The 23,333-nt window shown below is 45.9% G+C and overlaps 1 protein-coding gene across 3 annotated transcripts in view; it reads left to right on the forward strand.

Moving 5' to 3' along the window:
* Dock8 (dedicator of cytokinesis 8) overlaps positions 1–23,333 on the forward strand; it is a 184,598-nt gene that overhangs the window by 83,352 nt on the left and 77,913 nt on the right. For all 3 annotated transcript variants that reach the window (XM_050157606.1, XM_050157613.1, XM_050157623.1), the window contains exons 11-20: positions 906–1,065; positions 3,123–3,259; positions 4,036–4,129; positions 6,014–6,176; positions 18,803–18,920; positions 19,589–19,659; positions 20,427–20,565; positions 21,249–21,350; positions 22,436–22,531; positions 22,938–23,172. In XM_050157606.1, the coding sequence (XP_050013563.1) occupies positions 906–1,065; positions 3,123–3,259; positions 4,036–4,129; positions 6,014–6,176; positions 18,803–18,920; positions 19,589–19,659; positions 20,427–20,565; positions 21,249–21,350; positions 22,436–22,531; positions 22,938–23,172 (1,315 nt within the window). The remainder of the gene's footprint in view (positions 1–905; positions 1,066–3,122; positions 3,260–4,035; positions 4,130–6,013; positions 6,177–18,802; positions 18,921–19,588; positions 19,660–20,426; positions 20,566–21,248; positions 21,351–22,435; positions 22,532–22,937; positions 23,173–23,333) is intronic.

Below are 23,333 nucleotides of genomic sequence, written 5' to 3' on the forward strand. Positions count from 1 at the left end.
ACAATAATTGAAAAAAAAAATACATGATTGAACACACTAACGATGCACATGCCAGTGTGAACTCTGGCTCACACCAAGCTACACCTGTTGCCTTGGTTCCGAGGCTCTGGCTACACACAGATTGGGAGCATCGCCAAAGCCCCACAAGCGGAAGAGGGTAAGAGTTCTGGCTTTCCTCAACAGCACAGGGTATTGTCTTATGCAGATTAGCAGTTGGGGACCAGCTGCAGCTTCTGCTCATCATAAATTAATTGGCACATGATAGGTCACAAAGCCATGAATAAGACTTTTCCCGGTACCAATTTGCCCAAGTTCCCACGATGGTTTTTAAAATGTGGCCCTTTTAGAATTTATCTTGTTACCTTCAAATACAAATGATTGAACTAAATAAAGACAGATACTTGCATTTTAAAATCTGTGAGTACAAATTTAGGAAGAACTCCAACAACAATAGCATTGTTAGGAATATGTAAGGATCTTTTTAGAATTACAAGGCGGCTTTTATGAAGTAGAGTCTCTTGGACTTTGGCAGATGACATACTAGCATTTCTTTCCCAAGTTTTTCTCAGGTGAATACAAGTTATCTGGGTAAATGAAGTGTTTGCATGTTGGCTAGTGTAACAAGCCTAGGGCATGTCTTCATAGCAGAAAATGTCGTCTGCTAACTGACTGATGTCCTTTTAAAAATCTCTTCCTTCAGTAGCCTTTGCTTCCTTAGCAGCTGGACTTTAGTCTAAGCTGTTGCTTTCCTGTTGCCTCACTGTAGCCGCGTCCACCCCTTCCACCCCAGTCCATCCCTCCCACCCCGCTCACCCTGTCTGTGTTGTTGTTGTTGTTGTTCCTAAGGCGGTTGACTTGGTACTGACATTTGTTTGTTTCGTCTGTCTTTTCCCATCTTCCTCCAGAGTAAAGAAAAGGTTGAAAAACTAAAACTTCAAGCTGAATCCTTCTGCCAACGTCTAGGGAAATACCGGATGCCCTTTGCCTGGGCCCCCATTAGCTTAGCAAGCTTCTTCAACGTCTCCACCCTTGAAAGAGAGAGCACTGACGTGGAGCCTGTGGCTGGTAAGATCTCCATCTGCAACGGGAAGTGCAGGGACCCCATTTACCAGCTTTGTGGTTATCTGCTCTTAGTAAGGACTTGGGCCAATGGGAGAGTGTAGAGGTAGCTGAGAGGAAGATCGTAAGTGGAGAACTGAACGGCATGTGTTTGATCAGTGACCCCCACTAATCAATTACCGTGAGCATTTATGGAGCCTTAAATATACTTTTATAGTAAGAACTTTGGGTGGACTTTTAAGGCTTTAAAAAGTTAATTTTCGGCCAGGCGGTGATGGCACACGCCTTTAATCCCAGCATTCAGGAGGCAGAGTCAGGCAGATCTCTGTGAATTCAAGGACAGTCTAATCTACAGAGCAAGTTCCAGGACAGGTTCCAAAGCTACCAAAAGAGAAACCCTATCTTAAAAAGCCAATAAAAAGGAAAAAAAAGTTAATTTTCAGTAACCTTCCCATGTCAAATATTAAAGTGCTGGAAAATAACCAGGACAAGTGGTAAGCGCCACAGTGTGTTAACAAAGGAACTGTGGTTAGCTCCCATGGAGAAGAGTCAGCACTGTTCAAAGCTCGGAAACGCAAAACTCAGACTTTTCAGCAAAATTTCTGGTCTCCTAAAGTCTATTTTGCCTATGAGAATCAGTACCAAAGGTAAGCAGGTAACCAGTAGTTACTATTCTTACTTGTTTCAGACTCCTCTTCTCATTACCTCTCCATAGATGTGAACCAGTGACTTCTACAGTCAAGGGTGGAGGTGTCCAAGTGATTTCAGTTTTCAATAGACCCATACCCAATACCCGTGGTGGAGTTTCTGTTTTCCTAAACGCCTTTTTATTCAGCAAGCATTTGAGGCTACCATTGGATGTTTCTTACATTCCTTGGCTCTGCCACTTCTGAAATGCTGCCCTTTTCTGGGTGGAGGCCAGGGTGACTGTTCCTGCTGCTGCTCTCCTGGAGTTACCCGTGTGTAATCGCCAGTCAGAACTCCTGCATTCCTTCCGATTGCCAGTAAACTTCACCCCCCCCCCCCGCCCCTTTTGACCTTCACGTCCAGTTTCTCTAAGGTGCCTGTTCTATTTACTGACGTATTTGAAAGTGTGGGGAACTCAGAAGGCGTTTGCAATATGCCCAAGTCATTCGGGCCGAGGACTTGCCAAGATGGATGTCAGTTAGGTCTAAGGGATAGTTTAACTTGAGCACGGAAGCTGATTTCCTAACCAGAGACCCAATGCCTTCCGTGGCATTTAGGGAGCCAGTGCTCTTATTCAGTGTCAGTGTGAGAATTAGGCGTGAACGACGGTTGAAGAGCTGTCAGTGAATGAAGAGCTGTGCTTCCCGACAATGGACTGTTTGTAACAGACAGCCTAGACTTCGCAGAGTAAAAGACACAAGGTTTCAAGCTGGCTCTTCAGAAGAAACAAAGATGAGGAAGCACTAGCATTTGAGAGCCTCCACCCTGTCTGGTTTCCATTGGGAAGGTCAGTCAAGGCACTTACGTTACCCGGTCCACACTAGAACAGAGGCAGATGTGATCCAGAATGTACCCAAGCTGGTTTCAGTCCCCAGTGCCTTCAGGGATGGGTGAGCATGTGTGCTCCCCAGTGGAATGCAAGGGGAAAAGCTAGACAAACACTGGGGTGACTCAACAGCCTAGCAGCGGACCCTGGACTGGTTAGTTCCAGACTCCAGCAGGGTGACATCTGGCCATCTCTGTTCACCAGCAGGAAGAAGGGTAGGGTCCTCTCCTCTTTTTTTTTTTTTTTCCCCGAGACAGGGTTTCTCTGTAGCTTTGGTTTGGTGCCGGTCTGGAACTAGCCCTTGTAGACCAGGCTGGCCTCAAACTCCCAGAGATCCGCCTGCCTTTGCCTCTTGAGTGCTGGGATTAAAGGAGTGTGTCACCACCGCCAGGCCAGTCCTCTCCTCTTGTAAGAGTGCTGAGAACATCAGGAGGGGGATTAAGAAAGGTTGAACACTGTGTAGGTAAAATTGCATTCTCAAGGACAGCCAGGTTCAGCAATAACTGGTGTGTGTTCCAACATGTTAGAATGACAATTGTTCTCCTTAAAGGGAGAAACTCTGCAGGTGAGCGGAGGAGTTTGTCCCAGACCAGGAGGTCTTCTGAGCGATCCCTCTCCTTGGAGGAGAATGGAGTTGGGTCCAACTTCAAAGGCACCACCTTGGCCATCAACACCTTCTTCAAACAGGTATCTGTGTTACAGCGCCACCAAGTTGGTCTTGTTTTAGTGAGGATATCAGAGTCCAAAGGAGTAGCCTAGTGGGTAATGAAAGGAGTTAATTAGTGTCATCTGCTCAGCTGAGTTGTTGCAGGGATTAGAGGCCATGCAGATGTGCTCCTGACCGGGCATCTGTCCCGTGGTGGGTGTGTAGAGGGTGGGGCTTATACCTGCCTTCCCTATTCAAGACAAAGGTGAAGACAGTGAAGATGCTTTTCCCCTCTGAAGGAGGAAGTGCAGTCGGCATTTCAGGGGCTAAATAGAGTCTTAGTTGATTGACATAACAAGGCAGAAGCCTGTGACCTTGGTTCCTCCAAGCCAGGCAGCTGCCTAGGAGAACAGCGGAAGCTCTGCCTTCAGCAATGCTGCTGAAAGGTCAGCTGTGAAGAACACTGTGCAGTGGTAGTTGAACTCAGAGATTTCAGGGCCACCTGCCAGATTAATTTCTATGAAAGACTTGTTAGAATAGAACCCATAAGCCAGGTATGGTGGCACTCAGGAGAATGAGACAGGAGGGTTGCAAGTTGGAGGTCAGCTTCAGCTACCTGGTGGGACTCTTATCTCAGGAAAGAGAAAAGAATCAAGGGAGGAGAGAGGAGGGGAGGGGAAAAGAAAGAAATAGAGAAGGAATAAACAAAATAATACTTAAAAGAATGACATTTGGGGTGGGGGAATCTTAGAAATAGCTGGTTCCCAGTCCAGGAGTCAGCAGCCTCCCCTCACTAACCCAGAGCATCTCTTGGCAGGAGGGAGATCGCCTTAGTGATGAAGACTTGTTCAAGTTTTTAGCTGACTACAAGAGATCTTCATCCTTACAGCGGAGAGTCAAGTCCATCCCAGGTGTGCATCTCTTTAGCCTCTTCATTCTAGTTTGCTTCTGTTGTTATGATAAAACACTTGTCAAAGGCAACTCAGAGTAGGAAGGGGCTTGTTGGGCTTTGTTCTTCCACACTGTAGTCCATCACCGAGGGAAGCCAGGCTAATTGCTCAAGAGGATCCTGGATTTGGGAGCTGAAGCAGAGACCATGGAAGAAGGCTGCTTACTGGCTTGCTTCCAGGATCATGTTCAGCAGCCTTTCTTCTACAGCTTAGGCCCACCTGCCTAAGGGTGTTACCACCCTCCATGGGGTGTGCTCCCACACACTAATTGGCAATCAAAAAAAAAAATACCTCACAGATGTGGCCATAGGCTAGTCTGATCCTGGCAATTCTTCTTTTGAGGTTCCCACTTCCCAGGTGACTCTAGGTTTGTGTCAAATTGTCAACAGAAGCTAACTATGATGCTCTTGAACTGTGCCCAAATGTCAATCTGTGGTTGACATTTCTTGTTTAATACTTTAATTTATTAAGCTGCCAATGGCAATATAGATTTTTGCGTTTGAAGTTAAGAATCTAAATTGCTCTGGATTTTTGACAAATCTATTAATATTTTCTCACTCATGAAAAGGATGTATTCTGAAACAAAAGTATGCTTTAGATTTGGTCTCTCAAATAATCCGATAATTGTTTGGACAGATTACCAGCCCTTTATCACACAAAATATATGGAAGTCTAATATTTAAAAAGAAAGCTGGAGCTGGGCATTGGTGCTGCATGCCTTTAATCCCAGCACTCGGGATGCAGAGGTAGGCAGATCTCTGTGACTTTAAGGCCAGCCTGGTCCACAAGAACTAGTACCAGGACAGGCTCCAAAGCTACAGAGAAACCCTGTCTTGAAAAACCAAAAAACAAAAGCAAATAATAAATAAATAGCGAGCTGGATGCTTTGGCAGTTGAAGAGACTTCCTTATCCTCAAGCAACAGCCCGTATTTCATTCCTGTAGCATCTTTGGAAGCCAGAGAACTCAACCAAAGTCCACCAATTTTTATTACTACCAATACCAGGAAGTCTGGGGTGTTTGTTTGTTCAACATATATAACTGTAGTACAGTAGATCTGGACTGGACCTTGTAGTCCAGTGGTTCTCAACCTTCCTAATGCTGCGCCCCTTTAATACATTCCTCATCTTGTGGTGAACCCCAACCATAAAATTATTTTATTGGTACTTCATAACTGTAATTTTTTTACTATTATGAATTGTAATATAAATATCTGGTATGCAGTGTATCTGATATGCAATCCCCTTAAAAGGGTCCAATTCACAGGTGAACAACCACTGTTCTAGTCTGTTCCTAGTGGACAACCACTGTTCTAGTCTGTTCCTAGTGGACAACCACTGTTCTAGTCTATTCTTAGTGGACAACCACTGTTCTAGTCTGTTCCTAGTGGAGAGCCACTGTGCTAATCTATTCCTAGTGGAGAACCACTGCTCTAGTTATTCCTAGTGAAGAACCACTGCTCTAGTTATTCCTAGTGGAGAGCCACTGTTCTAGTCTGTTCCTAGTGGAGAGCCACTGTTCTAGTTATTCTTAGTGGAGAGCCACTGTTCTAGTTATTCTTAGTGGAGAGCCACTGTTCTAGTTATTCCTAGTAGAGAATGACTGTTCTAGTCCATTCCTACTCATTTTATAGTCCCTTACTTTCATTCCATAAAACGTTAATTTCAAAATGTAGCATGACAGGCCTTTCTCCCAAGGTACAGGAAAATATCTGGGAACCCCAAAACACATACAGTCCCACAGCTTACCCTTATTCTCCTGAAAGAAACCCAGCTCAGTAATTGTGGGTTCCTTCTTAACATGACAAATTTCAGTAAATATTCCCCCACCCCATGACTTGCTCTAGGCTCTCTTAGGCTGGAGGTATCCCCAGCTCCTGATGTGATGAACTGCTGCCTGACACCTGAGATGCTGCCCGTCAAGCCCTTTCCTGAAAACCGGACACGTCCGCACAAGGAGGTTTTGGAATTTCCGATCCGGGAAGTGTATGTCCCCCACACTGTGTACAGGTGAGAAGCGTGGGCTCTTGTTGTGATAATCCACTCCTCCACACCCAGCCTCGTCCTACTTCCTGGGTTGGAGTAGACACTAAATGTGATGTCTCGGAACGACAGACGATTGTGAGGTCACTCCTAAGAGAGTCTTTGTCTTATTCTCTGCAACAAGAATGCGATTTCCAGTCATAATTGTCATAGATTTGCTAGGTGTCTTCTAACCAGAAGTGGAGAAAAGAAAAACAGAAAAGAAACAAACCTATCACCGCGACTTCCTTCCATGCGGAAGGTCTTTAAGGAAAAGAGAAACTAAAATGTCCTGGTGCCACATGCCTAATCCCCTACTAGGAAGCTGAGGCAGGAGAATTGCAGATGGGAGGCCAGCTGCGGCTTCACTATGAGCCCCAGGCCAGTCTGGATTACAGGCAAAACAATAGCAAACAAAATTCAGCTCTGTCCAGGAAACTTACTTAGTTTGACAGAGTAGTCCCAAGATGCGGCCCATAATTTAGCATGTGGTTGTTAGGCTAATGCGATAGAGGAAATAAAAATTTCATCTTTACTTTGTTTCAATTAATTTAAGCAAGTGGCATGACTGCTGTACTGGATGGCAGAGAGTGAGACACCATAGGACTGCAGGCGAGGTTGCTGCGCTTCCCAAGTGACCTCGTTGCCTGACCTTTTAGGGAATTTGCAGGGACATTTAACAGCACACATCTATCCAAAGCCTTGCCGCTCGTGTGCTCTTACTTATGTGAGAGGCTTTTTGCTTTTGAAATGTGGGGGAGAATGCTGTACTGAGCATCTTTTCTCCACCATCTGTCAGTGACATTTTGTGGGGTTTGCATTTCATTTAAATATCCAATCAAGTTTTCCTGGTATCACAAAGTTGCTCCTATCACCGTGTTGAGTCCCTTTGCCTTGCTGCCTGAGGTGCTTTCTTTCTTCGTTGCTGAGATTGAACACAGGAAACAACTTAAGGAAGTGAGGAAGGAAAGGAGGGAGGGGGGAGGGAGGGAGGGAGGGGGGGAGAGAGGAAGGAAGGAAAGAAGGAAGGAAGGAAGGAAGGAAGGAAGGAAGGAAGGAAGGAAGGAAGGAAGGAAGGAAGGAAGGAAGGAAGGGTCTCTGTTGATTCACAGACTGAGAGGACATGGCCCATTTTAGAAGGGAAGGCATGATGGCATGTTGTTCATTGGTGGAGGGGTGAGCATCTGGTCTCCTTGGTACCTTCTCACATCGTGGCCAATAGGAAAGCAGGTAGGGAGTCAGGGCTGGCTTCCAGTGATCCACTTCCTCTAGAGCTGCTCCATCCCCCAAAGATCATACAGCCCTTCCAAAACAGCACTGCCTGCTGGGGACCTTGTGTTCAAATATGTGAGCTTGTGAGGGCTTTTCACAGCCAAAGCACAGCCCTGCCAGCAACCACTATCATGAGCTTATGTGTGCCCTTCTTTCATGTCTGGTCCTGTGCGCGCGCGCACACACACACACACACACACACATACACACACATACACATTTGTGCATATTGATGCTATTATGTTTGTATTCATTTGGGCCTCAGTATTAGGTACTTTGATTTTTTCACTCAACAGTGTTTTTTTTTTCTCTTTTGAGTATTGCTATGCACTCATACATGTTATTAACTTGATGCATTATGCTAAACTGTTCATTTTTCTTTTGAGTTAGTCCTGAGTTTAACCAGTGGGAACAACTTGTATTTTTTTAAATATCAGTATTGATTTATGTAGAGCCATATTAATTTTTTGTTGTTGTTGTGTAGTATTCCTTTGTCTAAAGAGGCCATATTTTATTTATCAATTCACTGTCTGTGTTCTTCATTTGCCTTTTGTTAAGTATTTGTGTGTGTGTGTGTGTTAGTCCAGAAGTCAGCTTTGTGATTTACCCACTTTGTTTATAGGGTCAAGGTCTCTCTCTCACACTGGGACCGGGGCTCACAGATTACTCTGGATTGTCTGCTCAATGGTTCTCCTGTCTCTGCCTTCCCAGTGTTGGGATCATAAACTCATGATGCCATGCTCCGATTTTTAGAGGTGTCAAGCCCAAGTCTTCATGCTTGCCTGGCAGGCACTTGGCCTACAAGCTATATCTATGAATGAGCTATCTCCCTAGCCTGACATGTGTGGTTCTCTTTTTTAAATTAATTTATTTACTTTAGTGCATGTGGCTGTCTTGACTGCATGTGTGTCTGTGCACCACACGCCCGTGTGGTGCCATGAAGGCCGGAAGAGGGCAGGTTTCCCAGACAACACATTGGGCGCTGCCGTGTGGGTGCTGGGGATTGAATCCGAGTTGTCTGGAAGAGCAACCAGTACCCTTCACTGCTGAGACATCTCCCTAGCCTTGACTTATGTGTTTCCTACTAATTCTGCAAAGTCACAGATTGTGTCTTGTCCCTCTGTAAGTGTTTGTGAAAATTTCCCTAGGGGATATGCCTGGAAGTGAAATTACTGGGTTACAAGGGATACTTGTTTTCAGTTGCATCTGTATTGCTACTTTTTCCCCCAAAAATTGAATGATTACCTCGTCTCCTAGTGGTGCATGAGATCTCTCCAGTTCCTCCCCCACTCTTTCCTGTGTGACATGCAAGGGGGTTCAGAGCCCACCTGTCCCCACCACACATGCATCTTGCAGGTTCACTAGCATGAGGCCTAAAAAGGACAGGCTAGTAGGGCACTAAGTAAAAAGTTACCATGAGAACTATACTCGAGTGCCACACAGTAAGACATGGAACACTTCCATACACTTAGGTGCCACACAATAAGACTTGGAGCTCTCCTTCTGGTGTTTGTGAGACACACAGGTGCCCCAACTTCATTTATCCTGAAGCAGCAACTCTTCATTTTCTTAAACACCCTCCTCGAAGAGCAAAGCATTTGTAGATGGTAGTCATTCTGTTCCTCACTCCCTGGAGGAAGATGAAGGCACGACCCTGTTTGCTTACAGAGGCTGTGTCTCCACCTTTGTGGAAACCTTATCCTATAATTGGAAGAGGAAGTTTGTGGCATGGGAATAAACTTACACCAAATGAATCCTAGAGCTACCCAACTGCCCCTCAGCATTTTATCCCCCGCAGGAGCCGTTTACTGCAGACATTATCCCTTAATCACATCAGTGCAGGATTTGGAACACATCTGTGCACTGAGCCGTTCAGAATGTGGGAGTGAGAGCAAGTCTAGGCTGGTGCTCTGCACCCAGAATGGTGTCCTGAGAAACAGGCCTGCAGATGCAGAACTGGTCTTTTTTGGTTGTCCTGACACCAGAGGATGGTCAAGGCCACTCGGCTGGAACCAGATCTTCACTCTTAGAAGTGACAGAAGGCACTTCTTTCCAGTTTGGTGAGGGAGGGACCTGTTCTTAGTGCCAAGCTACTGTGTCTCAATACCATGCGTATGGAAAGAATGTTGTAAACAACTTGCTACGTTAAAACTTCAAGGAATTTAGAAAGCATATTGTCTAAACTTGCGGTGTTAAATTTCCGTGTTTCCTCTCTGGTCCTTATGTATTGAGGGCTTACATGCGATCCACAAACACAAGAAAGAGATTGATAACTGCAAATGGCATGGGCTTCTGAAACCTCAAAGCCCACTCCCAGTGACACGCCTCCTCTGACAAGACCACACCTCCTAATCCTTCCCAAGCAGTTCTACTATCTGCAAACCAAGCATCCAAACATGTGAGCTTAGGGAAGATCTTCTCATTCAAGCCATTACACGATCCAAAAAAAATAAAATATATGAAAATGAACACCAAAGAGCACGTCAATTTATGAAACCTAATCTCACAAATGTGATATGAGGCTTAACTTATAAATACCTTAGATAGCTGTGACCTCCAGAGAATAAACGCATCTGGTGCGCCCAACAGTGAATGAGTCCATTGACAAAGCCACAAGTTTAGGGCTAGGTTAGTCACTTTACCCAGCCTACGGTATGGCCTTACCATGAAAGGAAGCTATCACCATGAGTCTAACGGCAGATGTCAACCCCCAGCCTGGCCTTCCTCCACCTCCTCGGGGAACTCCTTTGTTGACTGTGCCTCTGTAGTGTCTTCCGTCAAACTCATTGTGTATCCTGCGTGGACACTGCCCCCAGTACCTCTGCTTTATTCCAGCTGCTGTGAAGCAAGGCCCCAAGGCCCACCCTAACAGAACGGCTCAGGCTTCCCGAGCGCTGGGCTTGAACAAAATGAGCACTTGCTCAGATGCTTGCGATCACTTTACAAACTGAGAAGTGTCATTCCCAAAAGTGACTGGGTCTCCCACATCAGGGACCCTGGCCTTCTGAAACCATATCCAGCCTGCTCAGTATTGGCAGGAAGGGTGGATCTACCCCACAGTATCAATGTCCAACCTCTGTGGAGGGATTGAGCTAGACAGGTGTCCTTTGAGACTGACCCAGGCCGCGGCTCTGAGAAGTCACCAAGAGAATGACAGCAGTTTCAAAAGTGGCAAACTAAGGTTGACAAAAAAGACTGTCCGAGTCTGAGCTGCATTCCTGTTTCCATGGCCCTGATTTTTTTTTTTTTGAAAGGCTATCTGTTTGCCTAAGAATGCATTGGAATCAACCCCTGTTTTTCCTGCCGCCCAGCAGCTGGCGATAGAAGTGCCAGCTGCCTTGTGGTGGGAGCGGAATAAAAACAGTGTGAGCTGGGGCCCAGTCCCAGCGAGGCCTTGAAGGGCATCTTATCCGGTAGCTGCCATGGGGGTGTGTGCAGAGATCACAGACGAAGCATTTGTAATGAGCTTGTTAACTCCGTGCCGGCCTTTTAACTAGTGATTACATTAAAGAAAGCCACATAAAGTGCATTTCGTCTCTCAGCCCAGCCTCCGGAGTCTTGTTTATCTAATTATTGGACTGCCGTGGAGGACTGTGCTTGCTGAGAACGAGGCTGTCCGTCGGAACACAGTTTCTTTGATGGATAATTAGCTGTTTCCAGGCCTCCTCCTGCTCAGTCGAGAGTTCTCAGACCAGAAAGTCTGTGCTAGCCTAACAAGTAGGTGCCTCGCATACCCCTGTGAAGTCTTAATGGTTACTGTGAGGGTTGCAGCATGCTGGATGGGTGGAGGGCTGATTCCAAGGGATCGTCAGGGAGCTAGGGTTTAGTGAGTAGAATTCTTAGGACAGAATCGTAATCCTCACAGCGCCCTGTTCCTCCTCAGCAGCCTGGTGTGTGTGCACAGCACTTTTTATGAATACCCAGAACCTCTCTTACATTCTCAGCTGACTCGGTCTCGCTGTGTACATTCTCTGACTTGGTTCACCTTGTGCTTGGTGAGCCTTTTGCTCTATGGTTATGTTATAGTGGAGCATCTTAACATACAACACTTCATGCATGTCTATCTATTGGACAGCTTCCTGCTTTTCATCCTTTGAAGAAGTGTTTAAAGAACTCTGCCTTAAGAGAGAAAGCCCGAGCATTTCTTTTACTAGTCTTAGCAAGCAGTGTCCGGAACAAACCATTTACCTCAGATGAACAGCGGGCAAAACCAAGCCATTTGAAATAGCCAAGGAATGGAAACAGAACGATTCCTGGCTCCGGAACCAACTCAGACTTCGGTGTAAATCAGGCATACAGAGCCCACATCCTGATGTATCGCTCCCAAACTCAACAATCTTCCCTTTTCTAAGGATGGAAAAAATTCAAAAGAGAGCCAATATCCTAAGGTTACTTACTGCCTGGTGTGTTATTTTTTTTTTCAGCTATGGCTGTAGTACACCCTTCAGCCACCTGAGGGCACAATGCACCCACTTCTGCAAGTCGCGGCCTTTTTTTATTAGCAAACAAGTGCACTGTTTTTTTTTTTTTTATACGTTTTAACGTTTTATCTTTCGTAAATGCAAAACCAGGAAAAAGCACTCACCCAGGGCCCCAAGCGATTGCTGTTATTTTTTGCAAAGGGTTTTATTCTCACCTCCAGCTCTGCCTTCTATCAGCATTAAAAAAAAAAGTTTAGCACTTTTCTTTTTCTTTCTTTTTTTTTTTTTTTGGAAAATGTAGTGGGAAGGCGTCAAGATGTGCATCCAATGGGACACACAGTAAAGTCTCCCTTGGGGCAGTGGTTCACGGTACAAACTTACACTTCTACAAAGCCTGTCTGGCACAGGAAACGGAAGCAGCGTGAGGAGCTATGTGGAATGTGCAGGTGACATGTGAAGGATGTGTGCAGCGCAGTCATTGGCTCTACCGCTCACGGCTCCCGACATCCTCCTGGCTTTGTGCTCATCTGAACCTGCCATGCTTTGGAGTTACTGTTCTACCTAAAAGTCTTGTATTTAATGGTGACGAATGCTGGTTTTACCCCCGGAGGTTCTGTTTATAGAACTCAGCCAGGTATTCACAAGACACCCTCTTTTCATATAACTTAAGGTCGAGGCTGCCTGGGGTATAAGCTTATGGGGAAGTGATTAAAGGAAGGCAAATCCGGGCTTGTAGTTCACTGTCAAAAGTGGTTTCTGTAGACTAGAGGGAGCACCCTGAAATCCAGGGTCCCGTCTTTCTTTGGTTTCTGTATTTTTGTTGGCATTTGTCATCGTGGTTATTTCCATACAGGGTCTTCTTAGTCTGCTTGGGCTGGCTCTAGACTTCTGGGCTCTAGTGAACCTCCTGCCTCTGCTTCCCCAGTAAATGAGGCTAAATATGCACCTTCTTTTGTCTTTAAACTGCTTTTCAGCAGGGCTGATTCTCCTCCGATGGATTGGCCTTCAGGACTATTTTCCCTTACTACTTTTGCTGATGTGGGAGGAGGAAGGGGGCCTTCTATCATTAAGTGTTCTAATCCTTAGTTTCAACTTTTCCATCCACTTTCCTAAGGTCCCCAAAAGTCAACATTCACCCAGTCCTCTCTCTCTAGAGCAGAGGCATTTATACCACCTCTCCGTTAATGGACGCCCTGTGGTTTCAGGACTCAGCCGCTGCCTGCTCTTGGCTCCTCATAGCAGGAATCCGGGCAAGTGCACTGCTGTGCCCTGGTTTTCTGAGGGAAACAGTGGATATGGGCGGGAGGAGCAGATAAACACTACACGTGGAAAACAGAACCACAGTAGGGGAGGCCTGAGTTTTGACAGTGTAGTGAGGTAATGTCTTTCTAGTTTTAGTTCTGGTTTATTTTTGGTCCTGGAGATAGAAGTCAGGGCCCGCTGCTGCTAGGCATACACTCTACCACCGAGCTACAGGCCCAGCCCCAGTGTAGGGAACCATGGCTAATTGATTAGGTGTATCATTATAAGTTAAAAAAAAATCATTTTCCCACTAGCTTAGAACACCACGGAGATTATAAAACTACAAGAGATGAGCCAATCCTACCTCCTTTCCTTTATATGTTTTCCTTAGAAACTTAAAATATGAGTTCAGATCTATGCAACTCTTCATGGAAATATAAATAGTATGGTGTAATAAGGACAAAACCAGAGGACCTTGACTTAATGACTCAATGAGTTCTGAAGGATTTCCACACTGCAGCTAACAATTATATTTAGTTGTGAGAAAAGCCCAAGGCACACTTCTCATCTTTTCTTCAAACTTTAAAACTAAGGCTGGGTTGAGTGTGGGGGTGGGGCGGAGCTGGAGAGGCTGCTCGGTGATGAATACACTTGCTGGCAATCATAGGGACCCGAATTCAAATCCCTGTACCTGCGCCAAAAAGCCGGGCACAGGAGACAGGGCATCCACATTCTTCTCTGGCCTCAACATACATGCATACAACACACACACACACACACACACACACACACGTACACACAGGCACACAGCATCAGTAGCAGCAGCAAAACTGAGTCATGAATTTCTTTTGTATCCTGTGAAAGCAGTGATATAGGTCCCCTATTAACTCACCAGATTTCAGTTTTCCCGAAATCAGTTCGCACCTGGGAGGTGGATCAACAACAGTTGCTATAGCTCTTCGTCCTCCTCATCCTCTTCCTCTCCCTATTAGTGTGGATTTGCTGTATTCTAGTAACCAGTTTCACAATGCCATCTTTTCAAATGCATCCCTATAATGTAACCATGTTCACTCCCCAATTGCCTTTAACTGGTCCTTTCCTTTCTCCTCCCCAACAGTTTTTCCCTTCTGTTTTCCTCTGTGTGTGTGTTGTGTTGTTGTTGTTGTTGTTGTTGTTGTTGTTGTTGTTGTTTTCATTCCACAACATGAAACATTTCTGCTTCTATGTCTGGCTTACTTTACTTATTAGAAGCAGCTCCAGTTCCACATCATGAGCTCCACGGTGAGTAGCTGTGGGTCGGGAGAGATGTGGAGCAGGCTCCGGACTTAGCTATACTTGCCTGAATTCTGAATCCCTTCACGCCGCATATCAGGGCTTCCTTCTCATTTTGTCTCCCACTACGGTCCTTTATGAGTGTGTGGTTGACCTAACCTAAGACACTGTAAACAAGAAGCGCTAGGAATGCCATGAGCCCATGCTCACAGAAGGCCAGGGCAGGACACAGTAAGCGCTCTGTGTTTATGCAGCTACTTGTGAACTGTGTGATTTGAAAGAGTGTCAGAGGCAGCTTACAGGGATTGTGTCTTAGTTACTGGTCCATTGCTGTGATGAAACAATGCGACCCAATGACCGAGGTCACTTATAAAAAAAACCATGTCACTGGGAGCTTGCTTACAGTTTCAGGGGTTAGTTCATGGCCATCGTGGCAGAGAGCATTCATGCAGGCAGGCATGGAGCTGAGCAGTAACTGAGAGCTTCCTTTCTGACCCACAGGCAGGAGACAGAGTGAGACTAGGCAAGGTTGGGCTTGTGAAACCTCAAAGCCCACCCTGAGTGAGGACCTCCTCCAACAAGGCCACGCCTCCTAATCCTTCCTGAATAGTTCCACCAACTGGGACCCAAACCTACAAATACATGAGCCTTTGGGGCCATTCTCATTTAGACCACCACACACTGATAGGGAAAACAGAGGAAGAGAATTCACTCTAAATCTGGGCAAAGTTGATACACAATATTTTTAAGGTTTTTGGCAGTGAGCTACACAGTTGGCTTTGAACTTCCTAGCAGTAAATCCTAAATAAAAGGGGGGAAATATCACAGTCAACCATTGGGCTTTTTATGTCTTTGGATTAAAAGCAAACCAGTTCTCTTGGCCAGTGCTTCTTGAAGTTGGCAATGTTGGGCACAGGCTGGCTCCCAGGTAATGCTGGTGTTGGCTGCCTCCTGTTCCTCCTGAACCTCTGGTAATGACAGAGTTGTAGAGCACTTGTGTGTGTTTACAACACAAACTTCCACTTTTAAAAATACAGGCCCATTAGGTTTGTCGGTTTTCTAAGTAATTCCACAGCACATAAAATACTGAGCTCTCAAGTGGGGCCTATCGGCACCTGCCTGTAATCCCCCTTGCTCAGTCGAGTGACACGGAAGACTGAAGTTCTTGAGGACTACCTAGAACAACGGTCCAAAACCAAAGCCAATACGGAGCTCTGAGAATTCCCATTGTAATGTGTTCTTTGTGTATTTAAAACCCTAACGCTTCTATCTGACACTGGGGGGCAGCACCTGTGCGTCGTAACTGTGAAATAATGGCAGCTACTCCTAGTACTTCTATGAATGGCAAACCAAAATCACCTCCTCGACTATTTGCCTTGCTTTAGTAATGTATCTGGATTGCCACTTCCTTTTGAATGCTTGCATAAAAGCCATCAGTCAACCACAGATACTGACGTCAGTGGGCATTTTGACCATGGCTCTGCTGGAATCATGTCTTGCCGTCTGGCTGCTGAAGAGATGAAGGACACCCACTTTTCTCTTTGCAGCAGAGCCTCTCTTAGGTGCAGTGGGCACCCCGTGCATTTCCACTGCAGAAAATGATTTCTGGAATCTTTTTTGCCTCTGAAAAAAAAAAAAAAAGCTTAGTAGGGGGAGTTTTAGAACACAGCTAAAGACTTTTACGTCTCGGGGGAAAAAAGCTAATAGCACTGGAAAAAAATTTTCTTTTTTACCTTAAGACAAGAAAGGTATTCACTCTGTAGACAAAGAAGGGCCAAAACACTGAGAAAGTGAGTGTTCCCTTGACAAGGATGAGGGTTTGTGTGGGGTCGAAGGAGTCTACTGGCCAGTTCCTAGAAGAGCGCCAATCCAGGGGATCTAAGACCCTCCTCTGGCCTCTGAATGCATCCTTCCTCCCTCTGAGTGTTTGAAATAGGGTCTCTTGCTGTGTAGGCCAATAGACCTGGAGCTTTTACCAGGATCCCTGCCCTCCCCCTGCATACTGGGTTTATATACTCACCACAGCCTATAGGTAGATGCACTTGTTAGTTCCCCTGAGGTTTTAAACAATTCAACTTTCCAGAAGCAAAGTCTCTCAAAGCCATACAGGCAGAAGAAACAAAGATGGATTCTAATCTCTGCCCCCTGGCTCCAGCGTTAGCCTTTTCAGGATATCCTATCCCCGCTGCTCAATAAATTTTAACCCTCTTATTGATGTGTCGACAGTGGAGATGAGCAAGACTGAGTGATGGGAAGAGGTATACATACTCCCCAGACAGGCATGTTTATGCCCTTAGCAATGTATGCACACACACACACACACACATACACACCTCTTGTAGCACTAACGTAAACTGTCTTCAGTACATGCATGTGCCAGTGTCCACTTTTGATGACCCCTGTGCTTCAGCTGTATCAGATTTACGATGACTGGCGAACCAGATCGACAGGTACCACTGAGACAGCAGAGGGTAGAGAAGACACAATAGATGTTGATCCTCTGCCTCTCAGCTGCTGACTCCCAGACTGGACTCACCTCATCTCTCAAGGCTATAATTTTCTCATCTTAGAAAATACTGGCTTGTGCTAGGTGCCTCCCAACCTGAATACCCCCAGATTCTAAGCCAAACCTTCTGTTGTGCCGTGATCCATCATCTCCATCCCTGGGTAAGGCTCATTAAATATTCTGGCCGTTGAAATTGAATTCAAATGGTTGCCTTACCTTGCTTTACACTTGAATATAAGAAGTATTCAGTGCACACAGGAATAAGAGCCAACAAGAGGATAGGGTGCAAGACAGCTTAAAACAAAGGGCAAAACCCCAGGGGTGTTCCAGCTGCCACTGCATCTGGATAGTCATACTATTGTGTGAAGTCGGAGTGGCCTAGAAAGGGTACCACAACTCTACCAGCTCCTAGACTCTCACCCCCATCCTGTCTCTAGTGAGCCCCCGGTTTAGAGAGACAAGGATCAGCAAAGCATAGGAATGCTATGTATTTACCCCTATGACCTTTGAACTTGGCATACAAAGCAACAGCTCCTGTGTTCTTCAGAGCTCCAGATACTGATTTTTTTTCCTCGAATGACCTAACAGCATTCCTTACTACAAGATATTTGAGTAGAAAATCCTTGGGTTTTCTGTTTTGTTTTGTTTTTGAGGCAGAATTGTGCTGTGTATCCTTGACTGGTCTGGATTTTATGTAGATGACACTGGCCTCAGACTGGCAATGATCCCCTTGCCTTTGCCTCTTGAATTCTAGGATTACGGGTGTGCACTCCTGCACCCAGCTCAGACGAATCCATGTGCTGTAGCGTCCACCTGGATGGGACATAGCCTTCTGTAGCCAGTTTTAGAATCTTAGAATGTTAATCCATCTTAGAACATAAAAATTCTGAAGTGCGCGTGCACGTGTGTGTGTGTGTGTGTGTGTTTCAGTGTGTCTGTCTGTCTGTCTGTCTGTCTGTCTGTCTGAGAGATATATCTGAGAAAGGCCAGCCAAATAAAGTGAATTCTAAACACTGGGGAGAGGAGTAGACTTCCGCCCTTCTCTGGTATTCGATGTACACATTAGCCTGTTTAGTTTATTTGACCCACGCTTCTTCAGCAGTGTTTGCTTCCCCCCACCACCTTTTCTTCTCCAGCTTCCTGTTAACGCTACAGAGCACCAGGTTTAGAAGGCGTAGAACAGACTGGAGAATACAGACTTGGGAGGCTGCTTTCACCCTCCACAAAGCTAATGGACTCAGCCATAATGCTTACAGAAAACTAAGTAGGGTTTAATGATAGTCTGCGAAATGTCTTTGTGTTCATTAATGACTGGTTGCTAATGAAGTATATTGCACAGTAAGACTTCCAAATTTATTTTGAAAGCAAAACTAGACTATGAGAACTGGGGAGACGGATCAGCCTAATTCCCAAATCGGGCCTCTCTAATGCAGTAACTACTTAGCTTAGAAGACTGTCGCATCTTAAAATATGGAGCAACCCCCTCCCACGCTCTTTGCAGACCAGGACTGGGATTCTGAACATGAACTCGCCTGTTCCTAGTGGTTCAGAGGGATTACATTTGTAGCATGGCTCTCAATGTTTGCTCTGATCTTAGATGATTTCCTTGGGACACTCTGCATGGTCCATCAGAAGCGGGTCCACACAGCTATTCATTTGCCTCCAACTTGACTGTTGGATCCACTTACCCTTTTCTAGTGAGACATCGATAGTCACTATCTTTCCGAGGTGGTGGCAGAGCCTATGGTCTTGGTGAGATGCCATCATGATATACCATAGCCAGGGTCACAGGAGCAGGTGATGACGCAGCTCGACAGTGTTACTTCAGACTTCAGGTTCAGGTGTTGGTCTGTGAGCAGAAGTGGACTCTAGATATTGATTATTGGTTCTCTCTTTTCCAGAAATCTTCTCTACGTCTACCCACAGAGACTGAACTTTGCTAACAAACTAGCGTCTGCCCGCAACATTACAATAAAGATCCAGTTTATGTGTGGAGAAGACCCCAGCAACGCCATGCCGGTAAAAAGAGGGTAGCGTTTACCTCCAGTTGGGGGGGGGGGGGATGGGGCTATCCTCTCTTTGTCAGTCCACAGGGATGAAGTCTTGAGTTCTCAGTATACCGAGTATGCCCACAACCCACCAAGGTCTCTTGATGACACTAGACAAATGCTTTGCCAGTAAGCCACACACAGTGTATTCCGTTCCAGCATAGCCTACTCTACACATGCAGGGACCTTTCTGGCTAGTCCAGTATGGTCCCTAAGATGATGGTGGGGAAACAGCCTCTGTCTTAAGTCTCTTTCCCAAATGATGCCATCGTGAGATGCCCTGCCTTGGAACTAAAGGCCATTTTAAAGGACCGAGAGTTTCTTGTAGGGTCACTGCCCGTGGAACAAGCCGTTCTAATGCTCTACAAGTTAGAGGGTGGCTCTGTGCCTCAGTCACTAGTTAGTCTTCACCCCCATTTTTCTCTTCACCCCACTTTTAATCTGTATAATTGTGCCACCCTTGAAGCCTCAGTTTACTCTTCACCCCATATTTAGTCTGTATGATCATGCCAACTTTAGGACTTAGCCTTAACTTATAAACTACAAATTCATGAGAACACAGTGTCCCGTTGATGTGAGAGATGATTTGATAGAGACAGAAGTCACTCTTAACTTGGTTTCTTCTACATCGACAAACAGGTCATCTTTGGGAAGTCCAATGGGCCTGAATTTCTGCAGGAAGTGTACACAGCAATTACATACCATAATAAGTGAGTATATCTCAGAGTCCTGAACATACACAACAAATAGTCAATGCCTCCCAGGTTTGGGGGGGTTTGGTTTTTGACTCCATGAGTGTTTGTCCCACCATTTCCGCAGCATATTTATTCTGTAATTCTATTTTGGCAGTGCACAATTTTGTAAGTAACTAAGGCTTTGAGAAGAAAAGCTATTTAAGAACCTAATATTTTTTTTGGTTATTTCAAAAGTGGTGATAGAGAGTGCTAAATAAAGAGTATTTTCTCACTTGGTTTGAGACCCAAGGAGGACCAGAAGCAAAACCCAGCTCTCTTTGGTCATCTTGTCATTTGCCCCTGACCTACTTCCAGCCAGTGCAAACACTGGCCAGGCTTGTCACGGGGACTAAATGACAGTGCCTGTGAAGCCTTAGCAGTGTCTATTGGTGAGGACAGCCACATGCCAGGCCCGTTCTTGGGGCTGAGATGGGAGAAGAGGCCAGAGCAGTACTCGGAACCTCGTCCTCTTTCCGGATCAAGTCATATTTTCCCATTGTGTGGGTAAAATCCTGCTCTCTCTGCCATGACCTTCAGATCATGAGCAGTTTTGTGTAGGTGGAATGTTTCTCATAGCGTCGGTTCGGCCTGGAGGCCTTACAGCTTAGGAGCAGGAGTAAGGAAATGAGAAGCCCCACATCATGCAGGCACTTGGGAGCAAAGGGTGGACGGTGCCGTGCCTCACATTCAGGGCGGCATCCTTTTGCTGATCGTGATGTGTGTCCCATGTGCTTCTGGTACAGGTCTCCTGACTTTTACGAAGAAGTGAAAATTAAGCTCCCCGCCAAGCTCACAGTAAATCACCACCTCCTCTTCACCTTCTACCACATCAGCTGTCAGCAGAAGCAAGGGGCCTCCGGAGAGAGTCTTCTGGGTTATTCAGTGAGTTACTTTCAGCTTGCCGCCTCCCCCTGCAATTGCTGATGGAGCCAATGTCCCTGCAGAGAGCGCCTACAGTCTGCTCACTTGCTTGTCTCCTGTCAAGAGCTGTAAAATGTGCTAGTCTGAACTGTAGCAGATAGTAGAAATGGCTTTACTTAGAAATGACAGGTTCCTCAAAAGGAAAGCGATTGGGTAGCCAATCTTGAACGAATATTCATTTATTTAATTAAAAAAGCATTGCCATATATGTTATTTCTGAATTTAAGTTATATATACATGTGTGTGTGTGTGTATAGAAAGAGAGAGAGACAGAGACAGAGAGACAGAGAGAGAGAGAGCTCTTCAGTGGAAAAAATTATTTCTTTAAAAGCCATGAAAAGTAAAATGAACATTGATATTTAGACAGGAGCCAATACTGACCATAAAGAAAAAAAATGGCACTACACTTGTGCTGTAGGAAGTCCAGAAGGGCCCAGAAAGCAGCAAATCTTTGGCATTACCATCTCAGGAACACTCAGGGTATTTACAGTGCAAAGAACTGGCTTGAAGCCGCTGCTGCCGGAAGGAGATCTGGTCAATATCTAATCATTGCTTAGCTTTGTCTGGTGACTGTGAGCTAGATAAATCGCCAGGGTTGTGCGCTGCTCTACAAACCACTCTGCTCGTGACATCATCTGTTTCAGTGGCTGCCAATTCTCTTAAATGAACGTCTTCAAACCGGATCCTATTGTCTCCCAGTCGCATTGGAAAAACTGCCGCCCAACTACTCCATACATTCTGCCGAGGTAACCAGCACCGTCTGGCGGCTGCGTCCTGTCCAGCTGTGGTCTGGGATCACTTTCCCACACCCACTTTGCATCCCCGAGGCTGTGTTCTGAGGTCCGAGGTTACTTGCAGGCTTCTCTAGGGTTGCCACCTCCAAGCACCCTATGTTTTCTAAGAGCACATTGTTCCGACAGGATGGGAGGGGAATTTGGCAGCGAAAGAAACGTTACTCACTGAGACATCGCCACATCAGAATGTCCTGTAGCTGCGACGTGCACCTGAGGCAATGCTACCTCGAATTGTCTGCACGTCACGGTTCTATAGATTAGGAGACAGGTTGAGCCCAATTGTGATAGATTCTACTCCTATCAAGAATGCTTTCGGAATGTTTCCAGGCCTGAATCAGCAGTTCCTCTTGTGGGCCATCGGTCACAGCCCGGGTGGATAGACTGTAAAGATGCCAACTCCAGAGCTTCTGCCCTTCCTGTCTTGCCGTTCCTCATGTCTTTGCAGTCCGTGGCAATACTTCAGCTCTCAAGTTAGAAATTAATGTGTTGTATGATCTTTGCTGACTTTGAAACATTAACAACAAATTCACAACAATGCCCAGGACCCTGTGGGCCAAGTAAAGCTCTGTGGGCTTGGACTCCAGTTTGTACCTTTCAAGGAGTTCCATGGGTCCCCATCTCCTGCCACCTCCCTTGTCCTGTCCTTACAAACATAGCATGCTTCTTATCATTTTGATGAAAGAGGCACAAAACCCAGACTGGGCCCTCCAATCTCTGTCCTGCCATCCCCGAATAATGGGAAGACCATTTAATTACATTCCCAGCATCCAAGATCATCAGTGTTGAATAAGAGGTTAGAGATAGATTACCCAACTCACTCTCGGAGCACTTGAACAAATGCTAAGGCCAGGGAGTGTGGCTGACTTGTCAGTGTGAAAAGAACTAGTTTGGTATAGAAGGAACTTGAACGAAAGGCCTGACTTCTAACTGAGGAAGCTCTGTTTGTAGAATCTGCTGTTCACAGACAAGTTGCTCATTAATCGTTGCAAAGGGGAATCACGTTACTAATCTCTTGTCTTTCTCTCTCTGTAACACAGAAAGTCCCTTTACAGAATCCTCCCATCAAGTGGGCTGAGGGCCATAAGGGAGTATTTAATATTGAAGTGCAAGCTGTGTCTTCCGTTCACACCCAGGTAAGGAATGCCAAGGCCTGCCACTGGGTTACACATCTCATTAGCCCCCTTTCTTGGCTGTCTAATACCTAGTACCTATGGAGTGAGTTGAAGCCTGATTTATTTTTTCTTTGATTAATAGTTATTTAAAAGGTTCTATTTTAGCTGGGTGGTGGCGGTGCACGCCTTTAATCCCAGCACTCGGGAGGCAGAAACCTCTGTGGACCTCTGTGAATTAGAGGCCAGCCCGGTATAAAAGGTTCTATTTTACCCATCACATTCTACAAAGAAATTCATTACCTTTGCTGGAAGCATGTGGGACTTAACCTTCTAATCTGAGGCACTAAGAGGTTCCTTCCACCAAATTCCTGGGTGGATCTTGAAAGAATAAAACCTCATGAGAGGCTTCTGCCTTCTGCCTTCCCAGGACAACCACCTGGAGAAGTTCTTCACCCTTTGCCACTCCCTGGAGAGCCAGGTGACCTTCCCTATCCGTGTGCTTGACCAGAAGATCACAGAGAGCACGCTGGAGCACGAGCTGAAGCTCAGCATCATCTGCCTGAACTCCTCCCGCCTGGAGCCCCTGGTGCTCTTCCTCCACCTGGTGCTGGACAAACTCTTCCAGCTTTCTGTGCAGCCCATGGTCATCGCTGGCCAGACAGGTAGAGGCCTGTGGGCTGGGAGGAGGCGTGGCTTGGCCAGGCAGCTTTGCCTAGTGAATCTTGTCTTTCCACAAACCCATGAATGCGGAGAGCAGCTCTTGCAACCTTTGCCACAAAGTCAAGTCCAGTGCTGCTTGGCCAGACTCCTGCGTGTTTAAAAC

The sequence above is a fragment of the Alexandromys fortis genome, unplaced genomic scaffold, assembly GCF_014885135.2.
Source record: "Alexandromys fortis isolate MF-2015 unplaced genomic scaffold, M_Fortis_MF-2015_v1.1 scaffold_10, whole genome shotgun sequence".
NCBI lineage: Eukaryota > Metazoa > Chordata > Mammalia > Rodentia > Cricetidae > Alexandromys > Alexandromys fortis.